At 54.6% G+C, this 15253-nt stretch overlaps 3 protein-coding genes across 3 annotated transcripts; 1 reads left to right on the forward strand and 2 right to left on the reverse strand.

Annotated features, from left to right (window-relative positions):
* Positions 1 to 1369: 1369 nt before the first annotated feature.
* MIND_00930100 (MYND-type domain-containing protein) lies at positions 1370 to 2866 on the reverse strand (the record flags this gene model as incomplete). The annotated part of the gene is made up of 1 exon (XM_037365926.1): positions 1370 to 2866. Exon 1 carries the CDS (start codon positions 2855 to 2857, stop codon positions 1370 to 1372), a length of 1488 nt encoding a protein of 495 aa, XP_037217338.1. The 5' UTR covers positions 2858 to 2866.
* Positions 2867 to 3281: 415 nt separating this feature from the next.
* Positions 3282 to 4814, forward strand: MIND_00930200 (FAD/NAD(P)-binding domain-containing protein; the record flags this gene model as incomplete). The annotated part of the gene is made up of 6 exons (XM_037365927.1): positions 3282 to 3389; positions 3438 to 3563; positions 3728 to 3922; positions 3976 to 4240; positions 4289 to 4684; positions 4741 to 4814. 6 exons carry the CDS (start codon positions 3282 to 3284, stop codon positions 4812 to 4814), a joined length of 1164 nt encoding a protein of 387 aa, XP_037217339.1.
* Positions 4815 to 4880: 66 nt separating this feature from the next.
* On the reverse strand, positions 4881 to 5869 carry MIND_00930300 (N-acetyltransferase domain-containing protein; the record flags this gene model as incomplete). Its single annotated transcript, XM_037365928.1, has 6 exons — positions 4881 to 4939; positions 4988 to 5116; positions 5164 to 5309; positions 5428 to 5515; positions 5581 to 5650; positions 5723 to 5869. The coding sequence occupies 6 exons, from the start codon at positions 5867 to 5869 to the stop codon at positions 4881 to 4883; spliced, it is 639 nt and encodes a 212-aa protein (XP_037217340.1).
* Positions 5870 to 15253: the final 9384 nt, after the last annotated feature.

Below are 15253 nucleotides of genomic sequence, written 5' to 3' on the forward strand. Positions count from 1 at the left end.
CCGCCCATTGCTGAGCGGGTCCTTCTGCCATGAACGACATGGCATAGCGGGACGGCCTTTTTCCTCGCTCGCCTCTCCGTTGACCACGAAGGCCTCAGGGGCAAGGCGGGCGTAGGTGCGGACCGCGAGAGAGAACGCGGCGGCTGCGTTCCCGGTCGCCGTTGAAGGTGAAGGGGGGTTTGGTCGCAAGACCAATTTTGAGGCGAGGTTGATGTCGCCAAAAAGGGCTTCGGAGTCGCCCTGGACCGGAGTCAGAGTCGGAATCGACGTCTCCGGCGAAGGTGTTTGGGGTCCGCCAGCATTATTAGCGGCGGCAGGCGGCAGCGGAAGCCTGGTTGGTGAGTAAAGCAAGGGCCTCGGTTAGGCTATCGATTTTCGCCTCGAGTGAGTCCAGCCGGGCATCTGCGGTAGGAGTGACTCCGGACGGCATGACGGGTGCGGGGACCACAGGAGTAGAGGAGGAGGGGACAAGTGGCAGGGGCGGTGACGAGGGCGGAACGGACTCGTACTCCGAGCCTGAGTCAGCGCCGAACCTGGCAATCTTGTCCGGTTGATCCCGTAGAGAGTTTCTTCTGCTGTAAGGGCAACCCCGGAGGCCTGAGATCAAGGTCCTAGCAGGGGAGGATCCAAAGTGTGAACATTGGTAAGCGAATACAGATGAAGCTGACCTAGCAGGGGAGGATCCAAAGAGAAGAAACTCTGAGGGTCCGCCTGCTAGGTAGCTGACTATATACTGCTTGTCCGTAGCTGCCGCTGTCGGGCACAGAAGGCTTGGGTGGCATCGCAGGCGAGGTCCCAGGGCGACCGTCGGGAGGGCGTTGACGGATCGGTGATTGTGCGGGCGAGATGGAGGGCCGGACCGGAGTCGGAACCGGAATCGGACCGGAATCGGGCGCGTCTCCGGGCCGAAAGGGAGGTTCCCCTGGCAGCGCAGGTGCCAGAGGCCCTTGTAATTAATCAACATAATTAGTATCCCATAATAATAATAATAAAGTGAATCACATCAAAACTGACAACCAAGCCCCTGATAATAGTACCACTCATAATCAATGTCAGGTCTAGATTCTATTTGACAAGAGACCATAGATTATAGTAGACCTATAAGATATGGTCAAGCATACTAGTACTAACAGTATATAGAAGCACTATTCTATTATATATAAAGCAAGCCACAGTGGATTGAAACCCTTGACTTGACAGTCTTGTACACCACTGGCAAGCACAGAAATAGCTTGGACCATAACACTCATACTGCAAAGCAATAAGTATACTAACTAGAAGTACTATCTTGAGGAATTACTTCAACAAGTTTTTATTTAATATTCTTCACAAATAAAAAATTATAAAATCCCAAGTTTTTGTAGTCTATTTATTGGTCACTCAATTTTTCTGCATTCAGAGAAATCTTCAGGTCTAAGCCTTGCTTGTGCACTTGATTTAATGGCTTCAACAATGCCCTGAGGTCCGAGTCCGCGTCCTCTTGCAGAATCCCCAATTGGAAGGATTGCAGCTGTGCAGCAGCAGCTGGCTGTGGTGTTTTCGAGCTCTCGTCGGAATCGCTCTCATTGCCATCCGGAGGAGACTCAGGAGAGGACCATGACTCCGAGTCGGGAACCGCACTTCCCCATCGGGTTATCACTGTCTCAACCCATAATCGGACGGTTTCCAGAGAGGGATTCTCTAAATACCATCGGTCGACAACCAAGGCCGCCAATCCCGGGAACCACGCCCCTCGGCGTACCTCCTGGCAGAATTCGCGGGTTTCGAGGTAGTCCCAGGGAAGATCGGCGAGTGTTAGCTTCGCCAACATCGGCGGCATAGACGCGACAATGGACCGGATGAACATGAATCGTATGTGGGAAAGTGTAAGGCAGCGGAGAGACATGATTTTCGAGCGTAGCATGCAGTCTTCGATTGCCCTTGAGCCGCGATCGACGATGTAACTGAACGTGACATCCTGGAGTGCGGGCAATGTTAAGTACTTGAGGACATGGGTGCTGACATCGCTGGTACACCGCAGCTCGCGAAGACATGATAGCGGACATGGGATATCACTCGCCCGCGCAATATCGTTGAAGATCTTCAGGTGTAAAATTTCAAGTCGAGGGGTATGCCGTAGGAGGGCGACGACCTGCTGCACGGAGGGATCGGAGCTAGAGATGACTAGTTTTGCGAGGTTGTCGAGGGAGAGCCCAAGGGTGAACGGGGCCTTGGCAGATATTGTGTTCAGGGAGCGGAGCCTAGGCGTGAACCTGCTTTTGACTTGTCCCAGATGGGCTCGCGGAAGGAAAGTCCCGAGATCGAGTGTTTCGAGCATGGGCAACAATTCAGGTAGGCAATCCAGCGATGAAAACAACTGGTCATTGGATAGCCGAATCTTTCGCAAGCGGTCCGCGCCGGAGGACAACGTGGCAAACGCCTCAGCGAGGGACGAAGTGTCTTCTTCAATAAAGTGAAAGTGGACATCGAGAGGTTTGGCGCTACCACAGCGGCCGAGGAACGTCCAAAGAAGCGTATTGCATTGCGCGGAAGAAAGAGACGCCCATGACACAGTCATGTCCGTCCAGAGCATCGTCGTTGACAGTGCGAGCTGTCGCCAAGTACGACACACGCTCGAAAGCGTGAGGGACGGCAGCGTGCGTGAATCGAGATTGGATTCTTGAGAACCCAATACAAATGCCCAGATATAGATCGTCACATCTTCAGGCAGCGTCAGGATCGGGTACTTGGTCTCCATGAGCCGTGCATGCAAACCGGCCTGCTGGCCCTCGAGAAACACGATCTGTTGTCGGAGAGTGGTGATTTGGGCGTGAATATCTGTGATTTGGGCCCTGAGCAGGGCCGCAGCTGTCGACATGGTCGTGGTCGGGAATGAGGAGACGATGCATCATTGATCTGCGGGAAACACGTAAAGACACGTCTACAAAAGGGAACGTGATTCGCACTGGCACGTGCGCCTTCTCGGACAACAACAGCATATCCAGCCACATATTCATACTACTTACCTAGGTTTATTATTTATGTAGCTCGCTCGGGCAAATTGAGCCCTACGGAAGTTGCTAGGCTGGTTCTCGCTAGCAGTGTTGGCAGATCCGGATCCCCCCCATGATTGCCCTTCAATCCACGCGTCTCCCCCGCCTTGACAGGGGCCTTCGATTCGCGTCATCCCACTGGCGTCACAAGCGGAGAAACGGCGAAACTTTTTTTTCATCTTTATCGCTTTATACATGCGTATCACCCTATCGGAATCAGTGTTGCCTGACTACGTGCTTTTGACGACGATGGTGAGCCCATCCACCACTACACCTCTGCGCATCTCCGTCGTCGGCGCCGGCGTCGGCGGGCTTGCCGCTGCGACGGCGCTACGCAGGAGCGGACATATTGTCCAGGTGGGTGCCATAGGTTTCGTGGAATGTTTGTCACTCAATGCCACGCAGATATTTGAAGCCGAGCGAGAGTTCACCGAAATCGGTGCCGCGATCATCGTCCCACTGAACGCACAGCGAGTGCTCGAGAAACTGGGCTACGCCGTGGAGAACATCAAGCCAGTGCAGTACCTCGGTGTGAGTTACTAACGTTGTACGGTCTTGAGATAATCGAGACAGATACTAGACGGAAGCATTCGATGCTTTGACGGGCGATCGCAATTCGTCGCAATGGATGATTCCCCTTGAAAAACCTGTGCCGTTTTTTTGCTGCCCTCTTTCCTTCTCTTGAATGCAGGCAGAACCTGATGTGTCACCGGAGCGACCTCCTCAACGAGCTCCTCCGACTTGCGACGGGCGCTGCAGGCGAAGGGCCACCAGCGACGCTGCGCTTCTCGAGTAAAATGATTGCCTGCGATCCCGATGCGGGATCCATCACGCTCGAGGGTGGTGAAGAGATCGTCAGCGACGTGGTTATCGGTGCAGATGGCATTGGGGTGTGTGTAAATCTCCATCATATAGTGTTTCTGAATGCGCCTGTGCTCCGTAGTCCTCAATACGGACGGCAATCTTGGGAGCCCCCGTTAACTCGCTCTCGTCCGACTGGACATGCTCCCGCGCCTTGATCCCCATGGCCGCCATCCACGCCAACCCTGCCCTGAGCTGGATAACAGAGGGCATCCCCGGCGCCCGCATCGTCATGAAACGTGGGCCCAAACCCGGTGATGTCAACGTCCTGTTCTTGTACCCGTGTCGCGATGGAACACTGCTCAACTGGGCGGGGGTGTACTCTGACGACGGACACGAGGACCCAGGTGCGCCACCTTCCTAATTCTGTCATTTGAATTCCCATCTTCGCATAGAATGGCAGCCTGCGTCCGCCTTGACGACTCTCGCGCCGATATACGGCTCCTTCCAGCCCCAGTTCCGCGAACTCCTCACGCTCCTCCCGTCCGAGAAGCCCATCCCAAAGTGGCAGATGCGCTACCTCCCGCCATTGCCAACGTGGATTCGAGGACGGGCGGCGATCCTTGGTGATGCGGCACATGCAACGCTGCCGCTCATGGGCCAAGGAGCCGCAATTGCAATTGAAGATGCAGGTGCCTTAGGAGGGGTTCTACCGGCGGGCACGAAGAGTGCACAAGTCGGGGAGAGGTTGAATATATGGGAGAAGCTCCGGAAAGAGAGGGGAGAGTGGGTCGGAAGAGAAAGTGTCCAGCAGGGGAAAGTGAAGGAGAAGATTAGAGAGTTCTATCGATGTGAGTGTGCTGATGCATTTGCAGGAGTTTGTACTTGATGCTAATGCGAAATACAGCGAAGGACATGCAGGAGTTCATATTCAATCACGACGCGGTCAAGATCGCACGGGATGCGCTGGCAAATGAGTAAAAGGTCGAGTTCAAGTGAAGGCGTTAAAATCGATTTCATTGTCCTTTTTTTTTGGGGGGGGGTATATCATGGCTTTCCCGTATCAAGATCCAAACGCATCGATAGAGCGTCCTCCCCATCTCCGTCTACATTTGTTATTAGCCAGTCTCGGTAGGCTTTGATTTGACACGCACAATATTTTGCCTCGACTTTGGCGACCTTGAACCCCAGCGCGCCTTGATACAGCGCAATCGCCGCCTTGTTTGACCTCCGGACATGCAGGGAGACGTAATTGGCTTTGTAGACCGTCGCCATCGCTTCCTCTACGCACAGCTTCAGTATTGGTGCCCCCGGAAGCAGAAAAACGCACGAGAAAGCAGCATGAGCTTCTTAGCCAGGCCCAGACGCCTATACGCCCGCAAGACGGAGATGGAGTTGACGTGGCCGTGGATCTCTGCGGGCTTCCCGTTGTCGTTCTGGGGCTTGTTGCCCGACTCGTCTTCCTCTGCCTCTTCTCTGCTTTGAGTGAGCATCGTGGGCTACAGGGAGACCGGGAAGGGGAGGAGGGCAAAAGAGGCAGCGTAGCACAGGGAGGCAGAAAAGAGGAGCGATGTTAAAAGAACCGCACACGCACATCTTGGCCAGGACATATCCCACAATACGCCCCTTCTGGTCCTCCGCGACGAAAGATATCTGCGGCCACGTCATTGCGTGGTATATCCCTGCAAACCCGTCAGCATCGTCGCAAGCGGAGAGGGCAGAAGGCAGGAAAAAGAGAACAACGCACAGAACTTCATGGAGTAGTTCTCGGGGAGGTTCTGCAAGTTGGCTGCCTGGATGGCGAGCAGGTCGTCGGGCTACTGTCGGGCCATCGTTAGCGCTCGTGGTTTCGCTCGTCAAACGAGGCGCTTGGGAGCAAGACTGCAGACCTTGGCGAGGCGGATGCTCATGGTGAAGAGCTCGGCAGGGGTGTGGAGCTGACCGGCCGGACAGCGAGCAGAAGGTTTTTGTGGATGACGCGAGGAAAGAAAGCTGGGCACAGCATCACGGTCACTCAGCGAAGACCACAACCTCATACGAAAACCGTCACCTCTTTCTCCCTATATTCTAGACACTAGAGAGGTGCACAAGAAGCACGGCGCTCCTTCATATATCATACGACAAAATTATCCCACAACGGAATTATATCGTGAACAAGCATTAAAATACCAAGATTCTGCATATAATCTTCCGGCAAAGTGCACTCTTCAGTGAGAGAACTACACCGTCCAACGACAGGCCGTATTAGGGGGACTTCGGAGCAGGCTGCGGGCATGAGGTCCCTGAAGAACCGGCACTGACACGGTGACTGCCGTCGTTGCGACTCGAGTCACTCGACTGCGGCGCGTAGCTGTTGCGACTTCGAGACTGCAAGTGTGCTGTGGCCGCACTACTAGCATCACTATCTTCCCGCCACGACATTCAAGTTCTCCAAGCATCAACTTTCGCTAACACATACTCTCTCCTGGCGGGCTTTGGGCAAGCTTTCTGGGTATTGCTCCAACTCCCGCATCCATTACTTATCTCTCTGGACGCGTATTACGATCAGTGCTGAGCGCTGTGACACACCCTTCCTCTTCTCCCGATAATCATGATTTTGACGACATGCAACTAGAGCGAAGAAGAGACTCGCAACAAGACCAGTACTCGGATCATACTAGTAAATATAATTGTCGGCAAGTTCTCAGCTCGGTTCTCAGCGACCCCACTAAAGTCGGCATAGTCAGGCGTCGGACCCATGGATGTGCCGTGGTTAGTTCTCGCTCGGATCGCGACCTTCGATGATAGCGACTTTGTGCTACGATCCGTTACTTGACCGCCCGGTACTGGCGTTCGTCGCGAGCAAGGAGAGGAACAGCACCTTTTTCTGGTCTGAGTCTTCCAGTCGGTCTCCTTCTAGTGACTGGTATCCGTTTCAACTCCCTTCAAGTCGCCGGTGGGTGATTGGTCTAAGCTTTGTTTCGCTGCTTCACCATTCAATTGCTAGTCCAGGCGCAAATCCAACAACGCCGCGCGCAATACATTGTCGCCGAATACCCCTCTCCGATCCGCTATTGGTGCAGTGTTGCCTTGATGGATGGCAATTCCGTGGATGCGATACCAATATCTATTCATGCGATATGCTATTCTTGTGTGCTAGCCCGCCTTTTGCCCGAGAGATGAATGACTTGCGTGGGTTCATTGGCCGGTCCCCATACGATATAAGTATCTGACCCATACACACGTTTCCAAGTCTGGAGGCCCTAGTTCAGCAATGCCGGAATTTGACCCAGACTCTACATATGGTGCGTCAGTCAAGAGTCCGAGCAAGTTTAGCATGCTTAGTTATCATTTAGGTGCTCTCCTCATCGGTGCACTTCTTTCCGCCGTATTGTTCATCACACCACTTTACTGGCATTTCGTCCGTCCTCATCGCGCAACAGATTCGGAGTGTCCACCGTGCAAATATACCTCTACTACACCCGCTTCCCGGATGATCATCGCAGCATCAAGGCGCTAGTTCTGACGGTCTGGTAGGCTTTTTCCTGCTTAAAGTCTGACCACTCAATATGATGATCAGGCTCTGTGAGGTCCTGCACCTGGCCTTCGTCAGCCACAATCTATATACTTGGCTTGTCACGGACTGGGGCCACCACCCAGAGCGTCTCCTTGCGAAAGGCCCCGTTTTCCCTTGGTGCCGCAATCGTCATCACCACTTCAGTCTCCTCAGGCTGCTTCGGTGTGTCCCCGAGAACTTCCGCCGTATCCTCCATTGATACTAATATCCCCCTAGTCCAAGGCTTCTTCTCCTGGCGCATTCAAGTTTTATCCCGCTCCCCTTTCGTCGCCGACCTGACATACGCCCTGACCATCGTGCGCTTCGGGTTCGGCTGCGCCATCGCGGCATTCAGCGAGCGCTCCATCAGGAAATACCCCCCCAGGTAACCTATACACAATTCGATATAATTATTGATAATTATCCACCATTATCTCATTATACATAATTATCCCACAAGCACGATAATTTTTGTTCTTACTCGATAATTTAGGGCAAATGTGATATAATTTAGCGCTACTATTCAGTGAATATATGCTCACTCTTCTTCTTCATTCATGCAGGGGAAGGCACAAGAAAAATATGTATTCAAAGAGTATTTACAACACATCATATATATCTGGTCAGCAATGCTCCAAGTTCCCCCACCGTGATAAACGAGGGCCGCGCTGATAATAACTCCTCGGCCCCGGAGTAGGGACAGCGGGACACGGATGGTCGGGTACCGCTGCACAACAGGATAAGTAAGTTCCGAGATGATCAGAAGGGTACATACCACTTCTCAGACAACGGGCGGCGGGTGGCCTGCTGGCCTCGGGACAACGGCGGGATTTGCAGCCCCATATAGACGCGGGTATGTGATCGAGGGCCAAGGAACGCGTCGCAGCGTGGTGCAATGGCGCAGAAGTTGCGTCGTTGCTTTAGAAACATGAGATCAGCACTTGAATTCAATACGAAGGCTGAATGAACTCACCGAGCCTGGACGCTGCGGGACAATGGGGTCGCTCATCTGGCGATTCACACGACAGATAGGCGGGAATGTCCTCGCTGCCCTAGCACGCGGGCCGGAACACCGCTTACGCCGGCCGAACGACGCCGACCGAAGCGCCGAGTAAGTTCCAGGCCGAGCGCGTGAGGACTCGGCCCACCAGTCTGGAGTTGTGCGCACCAGAGTAGGCGGCGCGCAGACCCAGCCGCTGCCCCCGTTCCCTCGAAAACTTCAAGAATAAGAGGGCTAGACCGGCGCAACCTACAGTCAGAATATCAGCCTGAACGAACAAGAAAGGAGCCCGGGGCTCACCGGTCTCGCACAGACCGCGGTCAACAGCAACGACGACCTCTATCACCCTCCGCACCTCTTGTAGATGCGCCAAAACAGCTATGTGTCGCCTTTGGAGTCTCCCGTCCGTGCAAGACACACCCCGGGGCCAATCTCGGCCAGGATTGGCCCCGGGGTGTGAGAGTCGCGCCTGGCAGTAGTGAGCACCCTGCCAGGCGCAGGCCTGGTCCGCCTGGATCTGAGTAAGTGAAGGTAGTGGGCCAGGGGGAACATACATGAGTGGAGTTCGTCGGGGTTGGAGTCGTGGTGGTGGCGCAAGCCAGTGAGGGCGAGAGGAAAGAGAGGAAAGTGGTGTGACCAGAAAATTTTCGTTGACTGACATGGGAGATGATAGATCATTTGATCTGCTTTATTGCAACAGAAGGTGGTCATGTCAGATTTTGACATGCCGCCAGCGTTGCCGGGTGTTAGGCGATGCGGTGACTCCACAGGCCAAGCAATCAGGACCCCAGTGATAAGAATCAGGTGTCGCCGCGTCGGCGCGGCCGGCGATATTGGCTCCAGCGAGCTCCTCAGCCTCAGATACTAGTACATGCCGATGCCATGGTGCAGTCGGGGTAATATGTCCCGCCGCAACTATATCAATGCGGTCCAAGTTAACTGTGGCTGCAGTGGCAGGCGGAATTTGGCTTCACCGGACGGCGGCAGACTCGGCGGAGAGCCGGGGTTACTTACTTCGCAGCACATGCATTATCTACTCTTTTCTACTCGTGTCCGAGTCACGCGCGAGGGCAAACTGCGGCCTGACTTACCTACAACCTTCGGATGAGGCCCGAGGAACGTCGGAGGTCTGCATCCCATGATTCCCATGTTGTTCCCATGATTCATCACCCAGCGCTAAGATGAATTTGCCCACAACTCACAAGGAGCGCCAACAGTGAAGACGACCTTAGCGGATGTCCGTTAGCAACACCGCAACCCATTTGTGTGGGTGAACACCCGCCTTCATCTCAGTGAGCGTGAAGTTCTTCAAACACGCTCGCGGGCCGTCCAGGTAGACCATCTTGTGGTGGAAGACGGGGTACGGCTGAGCAGAATCGGGACCGTTTGGGCCGGGACCGAGCCGCCGGCGTCGCTGCAGTTGGACCGAGATGGTGAGCACCGTGCAGTTGCGAATAAGGAGACAGTTGGCGGGAATTGGAGTACTCGTAGAAAGCGGCCGCACGGAGTCGCGTTGGGAAGGAAAACGATGGGGCTACAAGGTGGGTCACAGTACCACCTTGCGAATGCTGCCATCGCCACTGACCATTGTTTGTGCCAGCCGTGGCCATGTGCCCGGGGAGAGGCGCAACATCTCCCCGTAGTCCACTCGGGCACCGGGGCACAAGCCTCAGGCTCCCACACTACCCCCCAAGTCTGGCCCTCTTTCGCCCTCCAAAATCAGCATCGACACTTGGACGATTCCCCCGTATGCCATGCCTCATCGCCATGCTCGCCTTCCTGCACGCGTAAGCCGCGACTTGACTGCGACTACCCACGTCCGCGTCCCCGACAAGGCCGGGTGTCTTCTGTCCCCCGGTGCGATTCCGAGATGTTGCAGGAGGCGAGGGACGTCGTCAACAATTATAATCACAGGCGTACCTGGGGATCCCATGCATCAAATGGTTGTCAAGAGAGACATGCCATGATGAATCAAGCTCTCTACCAGAGACCGGCTGAGATGCATCATGACAAGTCTCTCAGGCAAGCGGGGCAGCCCCCCACGCTGTCTTCTTGCAGCCGCACGCCGCCGCCTTACCGCCTGCCCGCCCCCGCTTCCCGCCCCTACGCTAGGCGTACGTCATTGCTCGTGGCCCTGGTGACCATCTATGTGTGACACATCGGACCGCCAGCCCGATCGCTTGGCACTTTGCCCGGCTCAGCACTCAGGCTTCCCGCGGCCCGCCGCCTTGCCCGCCGCCGCCTTGCCCTTTGCTTCCCGCCTCCCGCTCGGCGCTCATACGATTTGCCCCGCGTGTCGCTCATGCCGCCTGTTTCGGCTGTGTGCTCCCAACCATGATTCTTCGTGGCTAACAGTTTATCAGTAGCTGATTAGGCACAATATTGCATGGGTCGGGGTGGGACGCAGGGTGGGATGCGGGCGGACGTGCGGGGCGGGATGCGGGGGCATAGCCGCTTGTCAATGTGCCATCGGCTATTCTGCTTGGGGTTGATCGGCGTGTATATGACGTCGATCGATTGTGGGACCAGAATATCGGGGCACGACAAACCGCCAATAATGACTTCTAGTGACGCAAATGTGTGAGGATATTTATACTATCAGTGTCTCGTAGTCAGCCCCCGCCTATGTACAAGTTTCTGAAGAAAAATCTTACAGTTTTGTTAAAACTTGTATATTGCGGAAGTATAGGTGTGTACCTATACCAAATTTCAACTACTATCCTAGAACTTTATGGTATTATTGCCAATTACCACTAATCGTGCTCCGGCCACGTCTGCACAACCTCTGGGGACGTAACCCAACCTACTCGGCGCCTCCCGGCGCTCTGCAGCGGGCCACAACGGCCGTCCTCACCGTTGACGGCGTTCTCCACGAAATCGGTGAGCGCCGGGCCCATTTCTCGATCTTTCTGGCTGAAACTTCGAGCGCAGGTAGTGTTGACATAGCGCTCGAGCTCCCGCAGCTCTCGAGGGAAACGAGCCAGGGGTTGCCCCTGCGCGCAACGTAAACTGCCAGGGCAGGTGTCGGCGAGGCCCGGGGCCACGAGGCTGAATCCTTGCCCGTTTCGCCTGGGATTTCCAGGGATACGACGGGACGTGTGCCGCTCCCCTCCTTGAAATTCCCAGGCGGAATGGGCCAGCGGCTGGCTCTGCGCGACCCTCTCGCTGATTTGCCAGGCGACCGGCGTTCCGGCCCGGCGGCAAGTGTGTAGCAGGTATATGAGTGGTGGACAAGATTGAGAGGCTGGGACGAGCGGGGGGGCGAGCCACAGGACGGTACAGGTCTACATTGAGGCAAGACGCAAGGCGGAGGGCCCCGGGAGCACGCCGGCAGCCCGCCGGAGCACGCCGGATGGTCCCCGAAGGTGCGCAGAAACGCTGGGGTGGCACGCAATTGGCTGTGGGGTATGCGGGTGAGGAGGATAGACCGGCAGTTGATCCGCTGGGCCACGGACGCTGAGCAGCGGGCGCCCGAGCCGGGGGGGTTGGATATATATAACGGCGGGTTATGGAAGGCCCCAGGAAGGGAAACGGAGCTGCAGCTTCTCTCCGAGCAGCCTGAATAATTGAGGACGTCTCGTATGTCCAATTCAGCATCAATTCGCCTGCTGGATGGTTGCCTGTGGGTTGCTTTAGCTATGCTACAAGTCAAAAAAAATGCCAGAAGACACGGTTTTGAGCGCATGTTTTGAAAAAATAAGTGGCATTAGTTCATCAGCGCCATTGGCCCGACGTACCCTAATATTTTCAGATTTTTTGGGAATTATTTGAGAATGCCTCTGCTCGCTGTCGAGGATGACGACAAGAAGCATTGATTGCTGTGATGGACGTCGTCAGTGAAGCGGCAACCAGCACGTCACGCTATCATGACATGCTGATGTGATTGGACTCACCGACAGAGGCAGAGACACATTGATGCATAAAAGCCAGGTCAGAGCTAGAGGCCTTCATTCATCATTCCATGTCTCTGGTGACAGCCATTGATGCATCGAAACCCCAGGTTGGGTACATAATCATAACTTGCAACTCCGAGGTGTAGACGTCTGGCAGGTAGCGCCGCTAGACAGTGGTGGCTTCAGCCTGCGCCTTTGGGGTCTTCAGCCGTGGCTCCAAACGGACGAGCAGGACATCGCGATTCGCCAGCTCAACGCCAAACGGCCCGGGCTGTCTGCTGAACAAACTTGCCATCCAGACCTGAGGAGCCGCCAGGATGAACACCATGCCAGCAACGGGATGTTGTTGATGCGCCCGGGGCGGCGAGAGTAAAGTCAGCGCTGCCTTTTGTGTGTGTCCTCACGTTGGTCCAGGGTTGCGGCATCTCCCTGTATCCATATCGTGTGCTCTTGGTGGAAGTTGCCCGGCCGGCGGACTCGGAGGTATCGCAGGATAGTCGCGGGGGCCCTTCTTTCGTAAGCAAGAGGAGGGTGGGCAGAATGTAGTCACCATGGGTAGACATTGGGTCGGCGTTTTCTGCGGAGCATATTAGATGGAGAGAACTTCTCTTGCTGCGTGGAATTTTCAAGTTACCAAACATCAGGACACGCACCAGCCAGCGCACGAACTGGGGCCCAAAGATGATGCAGGCGGGCAGCACAACCAGCACCAGCGCCGCAAAGCTTAGGAAGAACGTGTTCGCCGTAGCCGGGCGCTGGCTCGCTGCGGTGTCTGAGGTGTTGCGCGTGCATACTAGTAGTAATTTCGCCACCCAGCGAGAACCGATATGATGATGGTCAGCGAAAGCCTGGGGAGGACAATTGTGCCGATGGCCAGTCGGCGGAACACGAGTATGCCGGTTCGCCACTCCTCGTGGTGTAAAAAACGGAGTCCAAGACTGATAGAGGACGGGTCGTGGCGCTCGCAGAAGGCGAGCTCTATGGTTATGAAGACTCCTGCCGCAGAATACAGAGATGCGCAGTGCTTGTTGGGTGGTCATTGTGGCTTGCCGGTAAGTGAAGACATTGCCCGGAGCCAAAACGCGAAAACTCTGGCCGCCATGTCACGATGACGCAGCCCTCGGGCTCAGAGCCTTGTTCTATCTCAAGTTGAAGGTGAGCCCATTGATCGCGCTTATCGCGAGCTTCCGCCGAATGTCGGCCCAGCGTGAGGTCGACAAGGCAGAGTCACAGTGGAGAAAGAGAAGAAGCGGAGTGACGTGGACGGTCACGTGATGGGCCGGCAAGATAGCCGAGGGTACCACGGTAGGCTGGGGTCCTTGCTTGGCAGTCGGCAGCCGTTGCCGCATGTCAAAATCTGACATGACCACCTTCTGTTGCAATACTGCTTCTCCCGCTGTCCGTTGCAAGTTTCACCGGGACAGACTGTCACCACTGATCCCCGACGTGAGAGACTCACTCAAACTCCCTAAGTTTTTGTCTAGCTGGCCCTAAAGTCATCGGAGGAACATTATATCTTGAAACATTGGAGCATGAATGCAACATCTTATGCATATAGCATGGTTCTAGTAGCTTGTCAGCAGTAGATTTATAACTCCCATGCCAGATTGGCCTCAATTATTACCAATTATATTATGTTATAGCACATAGGGAATGGCACAGGTATACCCACGGGTATCCGAGGGCCTACCCGCACCCGTACCCACACAGCCACAGTACTCATACCCGCGGGTACGGGTATGGGTTTACCCATGGTTTGGGCAGGCAGGGAGGAAGAGACAGCTTGGTTATTGTCCGGAAGGTGGGATAAAAATGCTGCGCAAGAGCAGAGTCGAACGCAGAGCATCTTGGACACCACAAGGGAGCAAGGCCAGCTGAGTCATCAAGCCACGGGTAGGGCAGCCGCTGACCCGTACCCGTACCCGTGCGGGTAAAACCCGCGTACCCGCGCGGGTATGGCCTACCCGTGCCATTGCCTAATAGCACATTATACAGCCCCCAAAATAATTATACATAATTTGGTCTAAGCTACCTTGGGAGGTTTTTCCTGATGTCGCGCACCATCGCCGAGTTCAACGCGCGTTTTGAATGGCTGCTGCTCACGATGTGGGGCCTGACCGCCGCCCGGCGACATCACGATCACGTTCTCGCTCGTGTACCTGTTGTGGCGGCAGCGAAACAAAGTACAGCAGTGTGTAAATTTTCATTGTATAATCGTAGTAAGCTGACCTATCTCCACAGATCCTCGGCATTTGTGGATCAGATTATCAAATGGACCGTCGGTAAGTTGTTCCTAATTATGCTCTGTCCAGCTATGATGCCAATACAGAAACCGGAGTCACAACAAGTCTATTCACCACTGTGATTCTCATTTGTGTGCGTCACACACACTATGCTTTTGGTGCTGTTTGTGGCTTATATCTTATTATAGTTCCACCAGATGCCCGATAATCGTGCGTTTAACTCTATCCGATACTATAATCGAATCATATAATCATATCTGTCAGTCGTTTGGATGGGGCTTTGGGTTATGGAGGCTCGGGGTGCGTCCAGTGCTCTGTTCCCAGTCTGACAAATACTTACATTTTGTTTCGCATGCCGGCAGTATTTGCCAATTCCCTCTTTGCAAGGTGAGGCCAGCTGAACCCTGCATAAATTCATCCTGAGCCTGTATTAACTCACTGACAGCTTGAACTCCCGGACAACGTTGCGTGAAATGCGCGGCAACTACGAGTCCAACTCAGGTCTACGCTCCGGCAGTGGCAACAGCACGGTGGGTACACGACATGGAGATCATTCCTGCTGTGAGCTGAAAACTATGTAGCAACGCCAAAGGGTATTTGCCGCTGCCCCTGCAATATCAGGGATTTCAGTTGAGATGCACTCACACATTGATATGAGTGACCATGATGTGGAGATGGCCAAACCTGCAGCGTGGTGAACACAACAATGCTGAGGGTTCATGATGAACTTTCGTATCACATTTCAAATA

This window comes from Mycena indigotica (genome assembly GCF_014461135.1).
Source record: "Mycena indigotica strain 171206Taipei chromosome Unknown Mind.scaff0008, whole genome shotgun sequence".
Taxonomy (NCBI): domain Eukaryota; kingdom Fungi; phylum Basidiomycota; class Agaricomycetes; order Agaricales; family Mycenaceae; genus Mycena; species Mycena indigotica.